The sequence below is a fragment of the Crocodylus siamensis genome, chromosome 2 (assembly GCF_052110815.1).
Source record: "Crocodylus siamensis isolate JL-2025a chromosome 2, ASM5211081v1, whole genome shotgun sequence".
Taxonomy (NCBI): domain Eukaryota; kingdom Metazoa; phylum Chordata; order Crocodylia; family Crocodylidae; genus Crocodylus; species Crocodylus siamensis.
The window spans coordinates 11,818,938-11,836,065 of NC_143396.1; the positions used below are offsets into that span (position 1 = coordinate 11,818,938).

At 63.7% G+C, this 17,128-nt stretch overlaps 3 protein-coding genes and 3 non-coding genes across 20 annotated transcripts in view; 1 reads left to right on the plus strand and 5 right to left on the minus strand.

Moving 5' to 3' along the window:
- Window positions 1-340: 340 nt before the first annotated feature.
- On the plus strand, window positions 341-7,634 carry IDH3B (isocitrate dehydrogenase (NAD(+)) 3 non-catalytic subunit beta). 4 transcript variants are annotated; one of them, XM_090035288.1, is made up of 12 exons: window positions 341-495; window positions 577-636; window positions 747-845; window positions 923-1,043; window positions 1,154-1,214; window positions 1,469-1,601; window positions 2,520-2,707; window positions 3,012-3,114; window positions 3,659-3,805; window positions 4,360-4,454; window positions 4,592-4,652; window positions 7,426-7,634. In XM_090035288.1, the coding sequence occupies exons 1-12, from the start codon at window positions 466-468 to the stop codon at window positions 7,501-7,503; spliced, it is 1,176 nt and encodes a 391-aa protein (XP_089891414.1). In that variant the 5' UTR covers window positions 341-465; the 3' UTR covers window positions 7,504-7,634. The 4 variants fall into 4 exon arrangements, with proteins under 4 accessions (XP_089891414.1, XP_089891413.1, XP_089891416.1 ...); XM_090035287.1 differs by lacking the exon at window positions 7,426-7,634 and adding an exon at window positions 5,152-6,252 and having other exon boundaries at window positions 343-495; XM_090035290.1 differs by having other exon boundaries at window positions 345-495; window positions 2,574-2,707.
- A 467-nt stretch (window positions 7,635-8,101) lies between these two features.
- NOP56 (NOP56 ribonucleoprotein) lies at window positions 8,102-14,166 on the minus strand. Its single transcript, XM_090035274.1, has 12 exons — window positions 14,100-14,166; window positions 13,899-13,988; window positions 13,695-13,809; window positions 12,838-13,002; window positions 12,559-12,757; window positions 12,077-12,264; window positions 11,359-11,510; window positions 11,061-11,161; window positions 9,900-10,048; window positions 9,584-9,705; window positions 9,230-9,388; window positions 8,102-8,705 (listed from the first exon to the last, which is right to left on the minus strand). Exons 1-12 carry the CDS (start codon window positions 14,100-14,102, stop codon window positions 8,535-8,537), a joined length of 1,614 nt encoding a protein of 537 aa, XP_089891400.1. The 5' UTR covers window positions 14,103-14,166; the 3' UTR covers window positions 8,102-8,534.
- On the minus strand, window positions 9,471-9,538 carry LOC149869920 (small nucleolar RNA SNORD57). The gene has a single exon (XR_016440892.1). It is a non-coding gene; the product is annotated as a small nucleolar RNA SNORD57 (small nucleolar RNA).
- On the minus strand, window positions 9,784-9,854 carry LOC149869921 (small nucleolar RNA SNORD56). Its single transcript, XR_016440895.1, has one exon. It is a non-coding gene; the product is annotated as a small nucleolar RNA SNORD56 (small nucleolar RNA).
- LOC149869922 (small nucleolar RNA SNORA51) lies at window positions 12,345-12,479 on the minus strand. Its single transcript, XR_016440907.1, has one exon. It is a non-coding gene; the product is annotated as a small nucleolar RNA SNORA51 (small nucleolar RNA).
- A 1,748-nt stretch (window positions 14,167-15,914) lies between the features above and the next one.
- Window positions 15,915-17,128, minus strand: part of DCTN1 (dynactin subunit 1) — a 119,164-nt gene continuing 117,950 nt past the window's right edge. For all 12 annotated transcript variants that reach the window (XM_090035187.1, XM_090035186.1, XM_090035188.1 and 9 more), the window contains one exon: window positions 15,915-16,632. In XM_090035187.1, the coding sequence (XP_089891313.1) occupies window positions 16,495-16,632 (138 nt within the window). In that variant the 3' untranslated portion in view covers window positions 15,915-16,494. The remainder of the gene's footprint in view (window positions 16,633-17,128) is intronic.

Here is a 17,128-nt window from a genome sequence, read left to right on the forward strand (position 1 = left end):
GGGGGGAGCACCGCTGCGGGACGGCCGGCGCTGTGGTGCGCAGCACAGCGCTCACCGCGTACCCGGCGCACGCGGCTGCGGCCGGCGGCTCTGCGCAGCGCTCGTCTCTGGCGCGAGACCGGCCGGGTCGCTGGAAGGAAGCTCTTTGCAGGCTTCCGGGGGGCGCGGGGGCCCCTGGGGACGGGAGGGGAAGAGGGTGTCCTGGGGTGAAGGCCCCACGCGGTGCAGGGAAGGGGAGGGGCTGCAGAAGGGGGCGGGGCTGCTGGAGGCGCGCTCCAGAGGGACAGGGACCCTTTAAGGGGGAGGGGAGGGGCGGGGCCTGCAGCTAGGCAGGATCCCGCCCCTCCAGGAGGGGCCATGACGTACTTCCGGGACGACGGAGCTAGGGGACTGGAGAGGCGGCAGCGGGGCTGTGACGTATTTCTGCGGCGACGGGGAGGCCGCATAGTCCGCTAGGATCGCAAGATGGCGGCGCTCAGCAGTGCCCGGGCGGCGGTGAGGGGGCCGGGGCCGGGGCCGGGGCCGGCGCCGGCTTGGCGGCCGCTTGGCGCCCTCTGAGCTCTCATGTTCCCATAGGTTGCGCTGCGCCGCCCGCTGCTCCGCGGCCTCCGCGCCTCGGCCGCGCCGCCTCACAAGGTGAGCCGGGAGCGGGGTCACATCCGACCCACGCAGGCGGGGCGGGCGGGCGGGTCCCCTGGCCTAGTGCCCGCCGCCGGGCAGTGGCTGAGGCTGAGACTGCCCCGCAGGCGGAGAGCGCGCGGGCCGAGGGTGCCTTCCAGGTGACGATGCTGCCGGGGGACGGCGTCGGCCCAGAGCTCATGCACGCGGTCAAGGAGGTGTTCAAGGTACGGGCGGCGGGGCGGTGGGCGGGCGGGCAGCCGGCCGGCCGAGGCCCCTGACGCGGCCCCCCGCCCCCGCGCAGGCCGCTAGCGTCCCCGTGGTGTTTGACGAGCACCACCTGAGCGAGGTGCAGAACACCGCGTCGGAGGAGAAGCTGGACGAGGTGGTGGACTCCATGAAGGAGAGCAAGGTGGCCATCATAGGTACGGCTGCCCGTGTCCTGCGAGGCGCTCGCTGCGGTGGCATCCGGTCTCGCTCCTCGGGCGCTCGGCTCCTCTTCGGCCTGAGCTCACCCACCGCTTCTGCCCCACAGGGAAGATCCACACGCCCATGGAGTACAAAGGGGACCTGGCGTCCTACGACATGCGGCTCAGGTCAGTGGCAGCTCCGCGCAACGCCTGGGGCTAGAGCTCGGCCAGGTGGGAACTGAGCCCAGGCCACGGGGGAATGAATTTTGCCCTCTGTGCCTGTGATGCCGGGTCTCTGCTCCTCGAGGCAGCTGGAGGGGTGGGGAGCTTGGGGTCTGGTGGCTGTGACTGCCACGTGCCTGCCCCAGGGAGGGGATGGGGCGGCCCATGGTGGGGCCCTGCTCCCAGCCCCAACCAGTGACCCACCGCTTGCCCGCCAGGCGCAAGCTGGACTTGTTTGCCAACGTGGTGCATGTGAAGAGCCTGCCTGGGTACAAAACACGACACAACAACCTGGACCTGGTGATCATCCGGGAACAGACGGAGGGCGAGTACAGCTCCCTGGAGCATGAGGTGGGCAGAAGTCGGAGGCCTTGTCCCGTGCTCTCAGATCCACACAGAGGGGTGGGGGGGCATTGCCCTTTGTGTCACACGCATGACTTTGTTCTCACAGGGCTGGGCCTTGGCCCATGGGTCACAGTAGATAGGTGGGCCCCAGAGACGAAAGCCCCATGAGTGGGGAATGGGGATCACCCCTCAGACTCCTTTTGAGCTCAGAGCCCTGCAGGTGTGGCAGGGTGCAGAGGAAGCAGCATCCCTGACTGAGCCGAGTGAGTCGGGTAGAAGCATTTGTACACAGCATCTCCCATCTCTCCTAGCAACAGCCCTGGGATTTGACAAGGAGATTTTGGGCTAACGTGTCTCACGGAGGAAGGTGGGAGCCTTGGCATGAGCCCCTGGAGGCAGCCTGGCAGGCAGGGTCTGAGCGCAGCAACAGGCTGGGTCTAAGCCCACACTCCCTCTGGAGCCCTTGTCGTTCTAGGGTTTCCGTCTCCGTGGGGTTTGTGTTGGACAGTACAGAAGAGGCCTCAGTCTCCTCTGGCCAAGTGTGCTGTGGGGGTCAGACCAGGGGCTGCAAGGCCACGGGACTGACAGTCCCCTTCCCCAGCACCCAGGCAACAATGCGTTTCCAACATCCAGACCTCAGAGTAAAGCCTGTGGCTAAGGGGCCCCAGACCCTGCTCAGCTGCACCAGCCCTGAAGACTCTGTCCCCCCTACACCCCAGCACTGTATGGCCCAACACAGCCCTGGGCCCCAGCTCTTCCCCAGTGCTGAATGCAAGAGAAACCCCAGGCTTGTGGCTGCCTCTGCTGGGAATAGCTGGGAACTGCCCAGCTCCTCTGGAGCTGCTGCCTGCCCCAGCTGGGCAAGGAGAGGCCCCAAGGGGGAGCAGAGCTTGGACAGCAGTCCAAGACGGTCTCCCCTGGCAGAGGTGGGCGGCTTCAGGTGTCCTACGTGCTGCAGCCCTGCTGCTTTCTGCCCAGAGCGCTAAGGGTGTCATCGAGTGTCTGAAGATCATCACACGGGCCAAGTCGCAGCGCATCGCCAAATTCGCCTTTGACTACGCTACCAAGCTGGGGCGCACCAAGGTCACAGCCGTGCATAAGGCCAACATTATGTGAGTGGGGCAGGGGTGGGGAATGGGCACAGGGGGGCTCAACACAGAGCCACAGATGTGCCCCTTCCTGCACACACTGATTGCAGAGGGGCCTGACTAGGAGCCCATCACGGTGCCACTTGCTCTCCCTGCCGGAGGGCAAAAGTTCCTGTGCTTGGACCCACTGGGGTTAGTACTGAGTACTGAGGGCCAGCTTCACCCATGGTACCCAGTACCCTGCAGAGGTGCCCCCTTCTCTCTGAGGCCATGGGCTCTTGGCTTGTGGGCCTATGGGAGCCAGCCCTGTCTGTGCCCACTCCTGCAGGAAGCTGGGGGATGGGCTCTTCCTGCAGTGCTGCGAGGAGGTGTCCAAGCTCTACCCCAAGATCAAGTTCGACACAATGATCATTGACAACTGCTGCATGCAGGTGAGAGCTGCCTGCTCCCCCCCAGCAAGACCTGTGCAGCCCCACAGGGAAGCAGACACTAGAGTCCAGGGCAACGCTGGGTGCTCAGTGCCAAGCCACAGGCGCTCATGTGAATGGGCCTTTCTGCAGTCCTGGCTTGCAGGTCTCTCCCAGCCCTGCCACTGCTTGCAGCCCCCATGGTTGGGTGGGAGAGGAGCGGTGGCTCTGGGCTGCTGGATCTCGGTGGCAGATCTGCCTAGGGCGCCCAGTCACAGGGTCTGTAGCACTCCTGCAAAAGCCACCCCTTTGCCTTTATGCCAAGACTCACCTGGCAGTTGCATTGGTGTCCTGGCCTGGCCCTGCCCATGGGGCTGCCTGAGCCCGGAGCTCCCCACGCAGGCACTAATCTGTCAGGGAGCGCTGGGCTCCAGTGCCAGGCCTGCTCTGGCTCCCCTTCCCCACAGAGAACTTGGCAAACCGGGTGGGACGGTGCTTTCTGCCCTGGGGGACCACAGGTATGGGCATGCCATGCGTGCAGGGCCTGAGCTGGTCTGCTCCCCTGCAGCTAGTGCAGAACCCCTACCAGTTCGATGTCCTGGTGATGCCCAACCTGTACGGGAATATCATTGACAACCTGGCGGCCGGCTTGGTGGGCGGTGCTGGCGTGGTACCTGGCGAGAGCTACAGCGCCGAGTATGCTGTGTTCGAGATGGTGAGGGCTGCTGCACGCGGGCTCCCCTCTGTACCACTGCCCCTATGACCAAATGCACCAGTGTACAGGAAGGGAGGGAGCTGGGCAGGTGGCAGCATTGCCCAGAAGCACCCAGGGTTCTCGCAGGGCTTCAGCTCAGCGAGAATGGGGGCTTCCTGTTTTAAAAAGGGTGTGGAGAAATGGGCATGGCCAGAGGTGGGGGAGGAATGATAGCTGAGCAGGCAGAGCTGGGCCAAGCATGTCCAGTGTGGAGCAAAATTGACTGGACCTGGGGGTGGTTGTTGTAAGCAGCTAACTTCAGATATTTGAGAGGTTGCCACAAAAGCAGAATGGCCGCTCTCGGCTGTGGAGGGCAGGGTACTGTTGCCTGGCAGAATCTGGGTCTCGGGGGCAGTTTCATTCCCTGGAGGCTTCCAAGCAGAGCTGGGTCTGCCCTGGGTTGCAAAGGCATAGAAGTCGCATCCTGCATCCACGCCGGCTGGACCCTCTCATGCTTAGTGCAGCTGTGGCCCCTGGCCTGGGCACAGCACCTAATGCTGGCTGTCTCTCTGCAGGGTGCCCGCCACCCATTTGCACAGGCAGTGGGCAGGAACATCGCCAACCCCACTGCCATGCTGCTCTCTGCTGCCAACATGCTGCGTCATTTGAAGTAAGGGCTGCAGCTGGGCATGGGGGATGGGGCAACCGGGGGGTGTCAGGCCTGTTCGAATGGGTAGTGGGGGCGGGTGGCGCTAGGGCACAGCCATGTGGGGAGCCTGAACACATTTGGTTTCCTCCCTCCCCCAGCCTGGAGTTTCATGCTAACATCATCTCGGATGCCGTGAAGAAGGTGATCAAGGTCGGCAAGGTGAGTGCCAGGCTGCCATGGCCCCTTCCTGCTTCTTTGCCGCCACCCTTGCCTGGTGCTCGGAGACTTTCTAGGTGCCCTCGGGGTGCAGCCGGCATGGTCTGCTTGGGGCCGCTGTTGCATCCGGGCCAGGGCCCACCTGTCTGGCTGGACCCTGGGCCAGGCTGTGCTTTAGTGGGCACTTGGCCTGGCTGTGCGGGGCTGTAGTTGTGCTTGTTTGGGGTGGCTCCTGTTCCAGCAGGCCTCAGGGAAGCTGGAGGGGCACTGCCCCCATCCCCACGCCTGTGTGAATGCCTGGTTCCCCCAGCCCGGCTCTTCCTCGTGTCTGCTTCCTGTCTCCAGCCTGGCCTCTCCTATCCCGGCAGGGCAGTGTGGCAGGGATCTGCTTCGCTGCCAGTCCTGTGCTCTCCTCTGCTATCCTGTCCTTGCCCACTGGCCTTGGCGCCCCCACTCACACCCCCATTCTCTCCTCTCTGCCCCTCCCCTGTTGGATTTCCAGGTCCGGACCCGGGACATGGGCGGTTACTCTACCACCTCGGACTTCATCAAGTCTGTGATTGACAACCTGCACCCCCACTACGGGCTCTAGGCCCCCTGGCCGCACCCAGCCCTGGGACTGCATATGTGCACCAGCACCTCGTGCTTCCAGACCCAGCGGACCTCTCACCCGGCCCCTGCCCCAGTGCCCTGATGCTTGTCACCTGCTCTGTGGCTGCTGGGGCTAACCTTTTCTCCACAGCAAGCCCCTGGGAGGAGGGGCATATCCCCACCAGCGCCCCATGACTCCCACCTCCTTGGCATCCAGCTGGTGCCTGTCCCAAGAGCCTGAGGCCTGCTGAGCCCAGGCCAGGGGGCTGCGGACCCCCGCGTTTCTGTCCTGCCCTGATGCCTCACCTTGTCGCAGGGACCGGAGTCCCTGCACCATGCTGGGTTGGGCTGGCCTGCTGATAGTGGAGTACTCCTCCTGCTCTGCAGCCCCCTGCAGGCAGGGCCCAGGCTGTGGCTGGGGCCAAAATGGGGTCCAAAAAGCAAGTGAGATATTCCAGGGGCTGATGGGGGTAGGCTGCCAGAGTCCCAGCATGGGGGCCTGTAGCTTCCACAGGCCCGACTGTCACCACAGCCACACTCTCGCTTCAGCGCAGCAGGGGTGGGGCACAGCTCTCCCTCCAGCCTGCATCCCCCCTGCAGAACAGCATGGAGCAGCAGTAGGGCGGTGACTAGTCTCTCCAGAGCTGGGTTTGGCCCTTGTGCCACCCCACCCTTCCGTGGCCCCTGTTGCCTGGCCCCAGAGACTAGGTACTTGTGACAGCACAGCCATTCCTTCTCAAGGCCCCGGGCCATGAGGCGTGTGTCCTTGCACCAAAGCTGTGCCAGGGACCGGTCCCATGCTCCTGGGCCCGTGTAAAGGGGCCAGGCTGCTAGTTATGGGCAGGAGCCAGTTCTGGCCCCTGCTAGAGCCCTGCTCTGCGTCTGGGCTGCGTAAGGGCCCTAGGCTCATTGTGATCCTTCCGGGGGCGAGTAGCAGGTGCCTTGGACCCAGGTCTCCCCTATTTATGAGAGTGTTTTGTACTGTGTTCATGAATAAAGTAGCCATCCCATATCCCTGCCCCTTGCACCTGTCCTCTCTCCAGCTGTCCTGGCTCTTCACTGCAGATCCCCTTGCCCCAGTTTCCCCCTCCCTGTGGGGCAGAGAGCTGGGCAAGCCCTTGGCATAGAGCACCATGCTGGGCAAGAAAGGAGCCTTAGGAGAGCCCAGGCCGCTGTGGGAGGTGGGGTGGGGGGCTGCACTGTACCCTGCTCTTACCCAGGGGCGGGCCCCCTGTGCGGTGGGTGAGGCCAGGCCCTGTCCCAGCTTCTTCCTTTGGTCCAGGCCAGCTCCAGCCATGGGATGACAGGCTTGTCATGGGGTGGGTGTTCTCCCCAAAGCCATCCCTGTCTGGGCCCAGGCATGGCTGCATGCAAGGTTTTCTTTTATTTACTTAATGGATCTAACATAGCAAAGAACAGCGCAGCCCCAGATGCACAGTACCCTTGAAGTCAGGGGCCTTGTGGGGGGGGTGTCATCTCTTCCTGGGCCACCAAGCTCTAGTTCTTCATCCCTGTATGACCTCGGGGGCACTGTGAGCCTAGCGCCTGCACAGCTCTGCTTAGAGCTGGGAAATGTATCCCAGTTGGCTGTGTCCCAGCAGCTCCGCCGGGCCTGGCTGGAAACAAATGCTGCTGTCAGTCACCAGGGAAAGGCCAGGCCTGGCCCCCCTCTGCCAAGCGATACCCCACCAGCACCTTACCCTGCACAAGGTCACCCTAGCACTGCTGGGGCCAAGCAGGGGACGGGTACAGCAGCTCCAGCTCAGCTAGTGCAGGCAGGGGCTGACAGGCACTGCTGGTACCAGCTCATAGAGCTGGAGGCAGGTGCCTCGGGGCAGCCTCTCCTGCCAGCAGGCAAGGAGCTGCCCAGGCACCCATGGGAGCTGGCCCTGCAGCAGATGCACAGTGGGGTGGCAGGTTCGAGAGGGGCTGTGGCAGCAGGCAGGGCCCAGTGCCAGCAGCACCCTGTGGCCAGCCCCAGCCAGGCTCAGCTTACTAGGCACATCCAACCTTGCCTGAGAACAGCTCCCTGTGCCACTAGCATGTGGATGCACCAAGAGCATGGTATCCAGCAGACCAGCGGCAGAGCAGGGAGAGCAGAGGCCACACCCAGTGTGCTGCCCTGCCCAGGCTGAGCCCCAGCCACTACCCTGGGCCCGTTAACACTGCTGCCCTCTCTCTGCAGGTGCGCACAGCTGACATGGGCGGCTACGCCACATCCCTGGAGTTTACACGTGCTGTCATCGCGGCCCTGGAGGAGTAGCCGCCCCTGCCCAGCACCCCCACGCTGCTTTGCTACCCTGCTTCCTGTTGTCCCAGCCCCCTGAGGCTCCAACCTGGGTCCTTCCCTGCAACTTGCAATAAAGCAGCTGACTTGCCCCGGGTGGGCACTTCCTTCTGCTGTCAACCCATGGTTGGGACCAAAGCACTGATGGGGAAACAGGGCCCACCCCAGAGCCTCCCAGCCCACAGGACAGGGAAGGGGAGGGGTGCATTGCAAGCTCTAGATGCTGCCCTTCCCAGGGGTTTCAGTCACTTTGCCCCCACCCAGCACCAGTTCTTACCCACCTGGCATGAATCAGGCAGGGGGTGAACTGTCCCCTTCCCCAGCACCGAGGCTATGATGCATCTCCAACGTGCAAACCACAGAATAAAGCCTCTGGCCAAAGGGCCCCAGACCCTGCTCAGCCACACCAGCCCTAGACTCTCCCCCACACCTCAGCACAGCCCTGGGCCTCACCCAGCTCTCCCCCCTTGCTGAATGCAAGAGGAACCCCAGGCTTGTGGCTGCCTCTGCTGGGAGCTGCTCATATCCATAGAGCTGCGGCCCCAGGCAGGAGCAAAACTTGGACAGTGCAGGCTGGAAACAGCATCAATCTTTATTGAGGACACATCAGTCCCACGCAAGGCTGATGGATACACTGGGCTCAGAGCAGGTGGCTATGGAGCCAAGCTAGAGCCCCAGAGCAGGACAGGCAGGTGGGTGGCAGCTGCATGAAGTGCAGCAGTATCGGGAGCAGGCAAAGCCCCAGGACAGTCCAGTCTAAGATCCCAGTGGCACTTGGTGCAAGCTGCAGCCCTACTGGGCCCAGCCAGACTCTGGTCTCTGCAGGAGACATCCTCCACTCCAACACACCTGAGCTGCTAAGGACGAGCACACATCCCTGCAGGCTGCCCGGGCCAGGCTACATTCACAGGCAGGCAGCTGCCTAGAAATGCGGGACAGACGCTGCAACGGCCGGGGCCCTCAGTCCTGGAACCCCCACGGCACAGTGCCAGGCCCAGCCCCCTCCCTCAGTCCTCATCCCGAGCCGCCTTCTTCTTTTTCTTCTTGTCCGAGGTGACAGGCTCATCTATGGCTGCCTTGTGCTTCTTGCGGGGCAAGGCCTCGGCCTCCAGCCCATTCTCCTCAAGCTCTGACGTCACCTCTCTCTTTCTCTTCTTCTTGAGCTCTGTCTTCAGCTCCTGAGGGGAAAGCATGGGGGTCAGGGGGGCTGGGAGAGTGGAGGGTGGTAGCTTGGGGTCTACAACAGCCAGGGACAGGCTGGGTGAAGCCTGCACCTGGCAGAGAAACCCCTGGGAACCAGCCCAGGCAGCTAGCTTAGGGGTAGGAGAAGGAATCCACCAAGGACGAAGCAGGAGCTGAGATCCCAGCCAGGGGCGACATGGGATGGGCTGAACACACCCACATTGCCCAGGCCCTAGGGCTGCTGGTGCCAGCCCATGCACAAAGCCTGTGGGCACTGTCCCCGTGTACAACGGGTGGTACACAGACAGTCAGTGCTATGCGTTAACAGATTATAATTACTTTATGACAAAAATTGCTGGTGACACTTGTTTGTATCGTTTTAAATTGGTGGTGCGCACTCTCCGAGTTTGGGAACCGCTGCCCTAGAGCAAGGCGAGGATCGGCTCCAGAGGGAGGGACAGAGCTCATGGCCCCAGTGAGCAGGACCATGCACCGCACAGTGATGGCCCCAACCCCTCACCTCGGTTTCTGTTGTCGTATCCAGCAGCGAGTTCTCCCTCTCCTCGGCCGCGGCAGCTGCCAGCGCCTCTAGATGCCTCTTCTCCCGCTGCTTCCTCTTCTTCGCCTTCTTCTTTGCCTTCTCCTGCTGCTTCTTCAGCTCAGCTACCACCTCCGTGGCCTGGGGAGAGAACGAAGTGTGCTGTCAGCTCCTACCCCGCAGCCAGCAAGCACCCAGCTCCCTTGCTTTTTCCCCCAGGGTCGGATCAGCCTCATTAAATCAGTCTTGGCCTCCACCAGCAGGTCAGGCTGTGATTTCACATCACATCCAACCCCCAGCCAAGCTGCCGCTTCCTAACACCCCCCCCCGGCTCACCTCTGCCACTGCCTCCTTCATGACCTCTAGGTTCTTGCGTGGTGGCTCACCCGTCTCATAGAAGGCCAGGCGCTCCTCCACCTGCTCCCGCAGCTTGTCACCAAAGATGCTGGTGGGCACCTCTGCAGAGAGGGGGTGTGAGCACGTGGCCAGGCCCCTGCCCAGAGCCATCCCTTGCCCCCACCCTGCCCCAGCCAACTCTGCTCAGAAGTTGCGTGTCATCATTCACTGCGTGAAATGCTGTTGACGAAAAATGTTCCCATCACAGCAGAGCTGCCAGGGCCAGCACCAGTCCCCCAGAACCCCTGCCCCATACCGGAGAAGCAGTCGATCCGGGAGGCGATGGTGCACTTGTTGGCCAGGTAGCGGGAAATGCGCCCCTTGTTGCGGGCAGCAGCGCGGCCAATGAAGGTGGAGTGGAAGATGAGCCCGTACTTGGGGGTGTTCCCACGCGTCTTCAGGGCCCTGCAATGGGGCAAGAGTGAGGCGATGGAGCAGCCTCCAGTCAGGGCACTACCAGGCTAGGTGGTGCAACACATGGGTGCAGCAGGAACTTATCTGCCTGTGTGGGACAGGGTCTCTGCAGGGCAACAGGACCCCAGCCTCACATGGGATCTTTAAGAGGCAAGGCTGGCAGGGACCAGCAGGGTCACATCCAATCCCAGTCTCGCTGGAACCAGAATCAGCCATGTGCAAACCAGCCCAGACAAACCCCGTGTCCAACATGACACAGCCCCAGGTGTTGCCCCCACCCCTGGGAAAGCAGGAGGGGCTGCGGATGCCAACATCCTGCTGCTGCCAGGGGGACCAGGGGTAGTCATGGATGCTACAGAGATCCCAGGCCCAGGCTGTGCCCCCAACTGCAGAGGAAGGCAAACACCCCCAGTCCAGAACAGTCTGAGCAGGGGAAATCCCTTACTGCCTCAGTTCAGCGTCAGGCTGAGCCTGAGCGCAGGGGAAGACCCTCCAGCCAGGACCCTGCAGGGTTGGTGCTAGTAGGAGCATTGGCCCAGCCCAGTCCCATCCCCAACCTGGGCTGCAGCCAACATGCAGTGCCTTAAAAACCCCGACATGTGGAGAAGAAAGAGGCACAACTCCAAAGCCTGCGACACCCCCACAGCAGAGCAGAGCAGAGCAGAGCAGAGGCATCGCTGTGCCCGGATCATCCCTCCTTGAGTGCCCATGCACCCTCTTCTTGAACCCTCCAGCAATGTACGCACCCAGACCCGAGCCCCCATGCTGCCAGCCCCACTCTCCCCGCCCCAGGATGAGGTACATCTAACCTTTCATGTGTGCCCAGGGCCCAGTAAGATGATCCCACAAGCTCAGTGTGACGGGGAACCCAGGGTGGGGGTGGGGAGGGGTCGCTCAGAGGCTGGGGCTGGCATATCATTCGCACCAGCAGGCAGAGCCAGCCAGCGCGTCAAGCCCAGCAGCCCAGCAGCCGGCCATCACCACGACCCCACTGTGGCGGTACCTGAACAGGGCCTTCTCTGCCCCCAGGATCTGCACTGTCGAGGCCGGGTACTTGGCTAGGTTTGTCAGGCTGCCAGCGTGCGAGATGAGGCGGGCACCCACCTGTGGGGGAGAGGATGGAAGGTCACGCACCTGCTGCTGGGAGCAGGGACGTGAGCAGGCCCCTGGGAGCTAGGACACAGATCAGCAGTGATGGGTTCTCAGCAGAGAGCTCAGTGGATTGACAGATTCTCACTACAACATCATCTCTGTGGCCTGGCAATGCCCAGACCCCCCTCCTTGCCCCATCCCGCTCTTACCACTTCACCGATGAGGGCCGAGAGGCTGGGGGCCACCTGGCCCATCTTGGAGCGCAGGTACTCCTGTAGCCCCTTGCGGTACTCTGAGAGCGAGATGACACGGCCGGAGAAGCTCTCGATGTTGATGAGGTCGATGGGAGAGATGTCCATACCTGTGGGGAGGCAGGGGCTGTCAGTGCACTGCCCAACCCCCATGAGCCAGGACACCCCCCCGGTAAAAAGTGTTGGGGGGCTTTAATCCTCCCCCAGAGGCACTGGTGCTGCTGCAGCCCGGGCTGGGGATGGGGCTGGACTAGGCCAATGCTGCTGCTGGCACCAACCCCACAGGGTCCTGGCTGGGGGGTCTGGCCCCCGTGCTCAGGCTCAGCCCCACGCTGCACTGGGGCAGGAAAGGACTGCCCCCCCTGCTTAGACTGGTGTGGACTGGGGGGTTTCCCCTTCCTCTGCAGCTGGGGCACAGCCTCTGCATTGCCTATGACCTCCCCTGGCTGCAGCAGGGTGTTGGTGGCCGCAGCCCCCTGCTTTTCTGGGTGCAGGGGTGGGGGCGATGCCTGGGGGGGGGGTGACTGTGTCATGTGGCTCCAAGGTCAGACACGGGGGCTTGTCTGGGCTGACTCTGCCTCCAGGAGAGCTTGGGGTGGACATTTCATGCCCCGATCCAGAAGGCGCTAGCTAGGTGTGAGGCTGGACCCCCTCCCCCAGCAGCTCCAGTGCTCACCCATGGAAGAGCGGGAGGCATCCAGGATGGCCTGGGCCTTGGCGCTGTCCATGACTATTTCCTCCAGCCCTGGCAGGCTCTCCTCATTCAGCTCCTTGCGGTTGCCGATGAGCTTGGCTAGGCGGCAGTATACGTAGTTGTCACTCACGATCTTGATCAGCTCGGGGAAGTGATACCCGTACCACTCCCTGGGCAGGAGGAGAAGGGAGTGTCAGACACCCACTGCAGGCAGCCTGGCACCGGCAGGCAGAGCCCTGCCCCACACTGAGAGTGTCACCTTGGTCACAAGACAGCCAGGTCACAGCCTCCCTGGCTGTGGTGTAAGAAGGACGGATACTGTACCTCCCTCTTCTGTACAGGCAGTGCTACGAGCTGCGCTGTCTGTGGTAAGCATCGGGAGAACCAGGCAGACACTTCCCTGCCTTCGAAGACCACGTAGCAAAGATACCCCCAACCCCCACAGCTGATGCAGCAGCGCCCACCTGATGCGCATAGCGAAGGTGTTAATGTCTTTGTCCAACTGGTCCAGGAGACTGATAGACTGGATGATCATATTGTCAACACGGTTGACGTTGAACTTGACCTTAGCCCGGGAATAGCTGTGGCCCAGGCCCAGCTGCGCTTTGGAGGCTGACTGGGCTGTGAGCCCCTTCACCAGGGTGTGGAAATGCAGCCGGATTCCTGCGGGCCAGAAGACGGCTCACGCTCTGCTCGTGGAGTCATGGCCTCCTGCCCCGCAGGGACCCTGCTGCCCGCCTCACCTCGCATGATCTCGGCCACAACCCCTCCAGTCTGGCAGGTGTAGCCCAGCTCCTCCTGGATGGCTGCCCCGATCTTGGCATCGCCAACCCCCAGCAGTGCCGCCTTCTTCTTCTTGGCTGGCATGTGCGTCTCCAGGAGTAGCCGCAGGTCTTCATGGAGGACGCCTGCGCCGGGCAGAGGTTGGGTCAGGGCCGCAGGGCCATACCTGCACTTTTGTTCCCTTCTCCGCTGCAGGGAAGGCCCAGAGAGGCTCTACCGCTGCTACCAGGACTCAACAAGACTCTGGGGGTGGGCAGACTCAGACCCCATGCATCAGAGGCCTAAGCGCAGAGACTCACCCCAGGGCAGCCTCAACGCCTCTCCGGTTGCTGGGTTTGAGCCATAGGGGGGAACTTATTTGGCCATCTGGCCCCACACCCAGAGCACTGCTGACATGTGCTACCCCCGCTGACCGCTCTGCTTTCTGCTCCCTGCCCCCAGCTCTGTTTCTGAGAGCTAAGAGCGACAGCTAGGCCAGGCCGGGTAATGGCCGCAGCCCACCCGGTGAGCCCCATCCCCAAGAGCAGCAGCGGCGCAGATGCTGCGGAGAAAAAGCCTCATACTGGATCTCTAGAGCCGAGATGCTTAAGCCCCACGCGTTGAGAGCCCCCACAAACCTGTGAAGGCGACGGTGGGAGAACACCCACCCTGCTCCCCCACGGCCCCGACCCTGATCTTGACACACGGGGCAAGAGGGGCAGGGCCCTTGCAAGTGGCAAGTGCCGGCCCCCAGGCCTGATCCGGGTGCGTGGGGGAGTCGGATCCAGCCCTGCCCACGTGGCGTAACGGCGGAGCCGTCCCCGGGCCCAGCCCCCACCTTCCGAGACAGCGTTGATGTTGTCCAGGGCGCTCTGTGCCGACTTGAAGGGCGCGAAGGCGGCGAGACGCACCAGGCTGTGGAACTTGCCGATGTTGAGCACGCTCTGCTCCACCTGGGGGGGGAAACCCGGGCTGGGCAGGATGCGGCCCCAGGACCCGCCCCGCGCCCTGGGGGGTCTCCCCCTCCCGGCCCCCCCAGTACCTGGGGCAGCAACAGCGCGACCTCCTCCACCTCCTTGAGCGCGAAGAGCGCGTAGCCGGCCGCGTGCTCGAACAGCACGTGCAGCAGCACCTGGGGGCAGAGGGCAGGTGTCGCAGGGAGAGAGGTTAGGGGGGCGCGGAGGTCACCGGGACCCACCCGGGCGGGGGGTGGGAAATGAGGGCGAACAAAGGTCCCACGTACCATCCTGCCTCGCCCACGATCACCACACGACTGAGCGCGGTGCCAACCGGAAGCCGAGACAATCCAGCCGGAAACCAGTTGGCAAGCCAATGAGAGAACGGGAGGAGCCCTCGGAACCCGCCCTTCCCCCTCCACTGGCTAATGGGAGCGCGAGCCCCGAGAGCAACCAATGGTAGAACGATGTGAAAACCCGCCCTTCCGCGCCCGCGGCCAATAGGGCGGCGAGGTAGTTATTCCGGTCGCGCGTGACGCCAATGGGAGGGGCTGAAAGGCCGTTCTGAGCCCGCCCCCAGGACAGCGCCTTTTGGCGCCGGAGCGCGGGGTTTCCCGGGGAGCGCCCAGGGGCGCACGTGGCCGGGAAGAGGGAGTCCCGCCACCGGGTGGGGGGGTCTGGGCGCTGCGGTGCGCGTGCCGCTGTCCCGGGGTCGGGGCGGTGCTGCCTGCCCCTCCTCCCCTTTCTGCCGCACGTGGCAGGGGCGTTTAGGCGCTGGTGCTGCTCCAGCCGGGTTGGGGATGGGGATGGGGATGGACCAATGCTTCTGCTGCACCGACCCCGCAGGGTCTTGCCCCCCTGCCCTGGCTCCGCACGGGGGCAGGAAGGGATTTCCCCCGATCAGACTAATAGCACTGGGACGTTTCCCCTTCCTCTGCAGCAGGGGCACAGCCTGGTCTGGGCACGCTGCAGCACCCGTGACCCCCCCCCCCCGTATCCCGGGCCGGAGGGCAATGCCTGAGGCTGTGCCCTATCAGACACAGGGTTTATCTGGACAGGGCTGATGCTGCCTCAGGCTGGGCTGGCTGGACATGACCCCGCGGCTCTGGCGCTCTGCGATCAGCCCCGGGTCTTTCTCGATACAACTGAGCACAGAAGCCCCCCCGCCGAGGCACCGCCTCTGTAAGGCGAGCAGGCCTGGCCAGAAGCCCCTGGGTCCCATCCCGCAGGAGGTTCGGCTGCACCAGAGCCGGTACACTGCTCTGCACAGCCAAGGCCTTGGGGGCGCAGGCTCTGCCGGGGCGTGGGGGCCGACTAAGGACTCAGGGAGCAAAAAGGCAGATTCAAAGGAAGAAAGGAGCCAAAGAAGTTGGGGAGGAAAAGGCTGGGGGTTGCTTAAGGGAAGCTAATGAGGCTACACAAATTAAACAGGGAAGGAGCTAGAAAAGCCCAAGCTCGGCAGGACGCAAGCTCCAGGTACCAGGGCATGCAGCTGCCCTTTGCCAGAAACAAGCTGTGGGTGACGGACTGGGGCGGCGGCACCCCCACTGGAAACTCACCGGCCTTCCCCTCTCCTGGCGCTGGCTCCGGTTGCAGGCGACGATCCCCTCGGACCGAGCACGAAGCAGTCGTTCTCCGCGTCCCAGCCAAATGCCAGGAAGCTGGCAGCAGGCAACGGCCTCGGAGAGCACCCAGGCCTGGGCAGCCTGACCGCCAAGAGTGACAACAGGCAGGAGGCACCCCAGGGCAACATGGCCCCCCAGGGCTGGAGGCACAGACGCCAGATCGTCCCTCGTTTGGAGCATGGGGCTCAAGCCCTGGCTCTGCTGGGACCCCGGTGTGGGGACCCACCCAGCCCCATCCAGTGGGTGAAGCACTGCCCCTGCCTGGGGGAGCTGGTGCTGTTGTCCAGCCCCACAGGCTCTGCCCCCCTCAACCCAGGGGCTTGGACCAAAACCAGCTGCCCCTCCTGCCACATCAAGGCACGTGCCCATTCCCCCTCTTTCACGGCCCCTGGAAGGGCCGAGCCGCGCTAGGGGCCTCGTAACCGGCTGGAGAGCAGCTGCTCCTGAATAGGAGGCAGAAGGAGGGAGCCAGGCCTGGCAGGTGGAACAGGTGAAGCTTTATTGGTTTGAGAGCTCTAGTGCTAAGGGGGTTACAGGAGGGGAGCGCTGCCGCGGGTGGAGGCAGCATGAAGCCAGCATCTGGCTGGGCAGGGTCTGGATGGGAGCTCCCCCGGGCAGTGTAGTGTTTAGAGCCAGAGCCCCTCCCCTCCCCCCCCCAACGCAACACGCAGGGGAGGAAGCTGCAGCCCAGCCCCAGCCCCTCCGTGCCACCAAAGCCTGACCCAGAGTGCAGAGCCTCTCGGCCCAGCCCCACATCCCCCGTGCACGGGTCTGGGAGCTGAGGGGGATCCCTGGACACCCGTGCGTGCAGGGAGGAGCTGATGGGGGAGGTGCGAGAGGGCCGTGCAGGGGGAAGCTGCGGCTCTGCCCATTTCCATACAGAAGAAAAGGCAGCCGCAGTGTTGGCCTGGGGGGGGCGTGGGAGCCGCAGCGGTCACGGTAAGTCGAAGCCAGCCCTGGCACAGGGAGGCCAGTGCTAGCGGCGCCAGCAGGAGGCTGTCCCGCTCGGACGGGGGACGTGCAACGGGCCTAGGTCTGTCCCGGCCCAGCTGGGTCCCTAGGAGATGAGGCGGCTGTGCAGCGCATGCAGCTGCTCTGGCGTCAGCACCAGCCGGTGCACCTGGCCGTGGCCAGGTGCGCACGGGAAGGACACTTTGCCGATGTAAACCGTGTCAGCCGCCGCCTCCTCCTTGGCCTGCAAGACAGGAGAGAGCGGAGGTTCAGGGCGGGCCACACTCCTCCAGGCCAGCCCCAAGCCCCAGCAACTGCCATCCTCCGCACAGAGCCCAGGACGGCGGGGGCATCTAGCCCAGCCCCTGACCTGTGCTGATCCAGCTGCCAGGAGGGAGGTCCCCCTGCCCCAGGCTAGACAGCGAGGAGGTGGCTCCGGAGGTCCGATCCTGGCCTGCCTTGCTGCCTTCTATGAGTCCTGCCCTCTGCAGCGAGGGAAAGTGGCTCCGTCTCTTCTCCAGGGCAGCCCGCCAGATACACAAAGGCTGCAGCCTTGTCCCCTTCTACCCAGTTTCTCCCCAAGCTGCACATGGCCTCACCTTCTCCCCAGACACCCGCTCCCAGCTCCTTCAGCACTTAGAGCCCAGAGGTGGGCAACAAATGCAAGGTAAGGGGAGAGCTGGGCTGGAAGGGGCCTTGCCAGGGCACTGGTCCAGCCCCTGCTCCAGGCAGAATCAGTC

What these genes read in the sequence shown, in the direction of transcription:
- NOP56 (XM_090035274.1), bottom strand. An exon ending in ACCTTCGCTATGCGCATCAG is followed by an intron (nt 12,265 to 12,558) that starts GTGGGCGCTGCT and finishes CCTCCTGCCCAG; the next exon opens with GGAGTGGTACGGGTATCACT. An exon ending in ATACGACAACAGAAACCGAG is followed by an intron (nt 8,706 to 9,229) that starts GTGAGGGGTTGG and finishes CTTTCCCCTCAG; the next exon opens with GAGCTGAAGACAGAGCTCAA.
- IDH3B (XM_090035287.1), top strand. Translation starts at nt 466, where the DNA reads ATGGCGGCGCTCAGCAGTGCCCGGGCGGCG. An exon ending in CGGCCGCGCCGCCTCACAAG is followed by an intron (nt 637 to 746) that starts GTGAGCCGGGAG and finishes ACTGCCCCGCAG; the next exon opens with GCGGAGAGCGCGCGGGCCGA. An exon ending in AACATGCTGCGTCATTTGAA is followed by an intron (nt 4,455 to 4,591) that starts GTAAGGGCTGCA and finishes TCCCTCCCCCAG; the next exon opens with CCTGGAGTTTCATGCTAACA.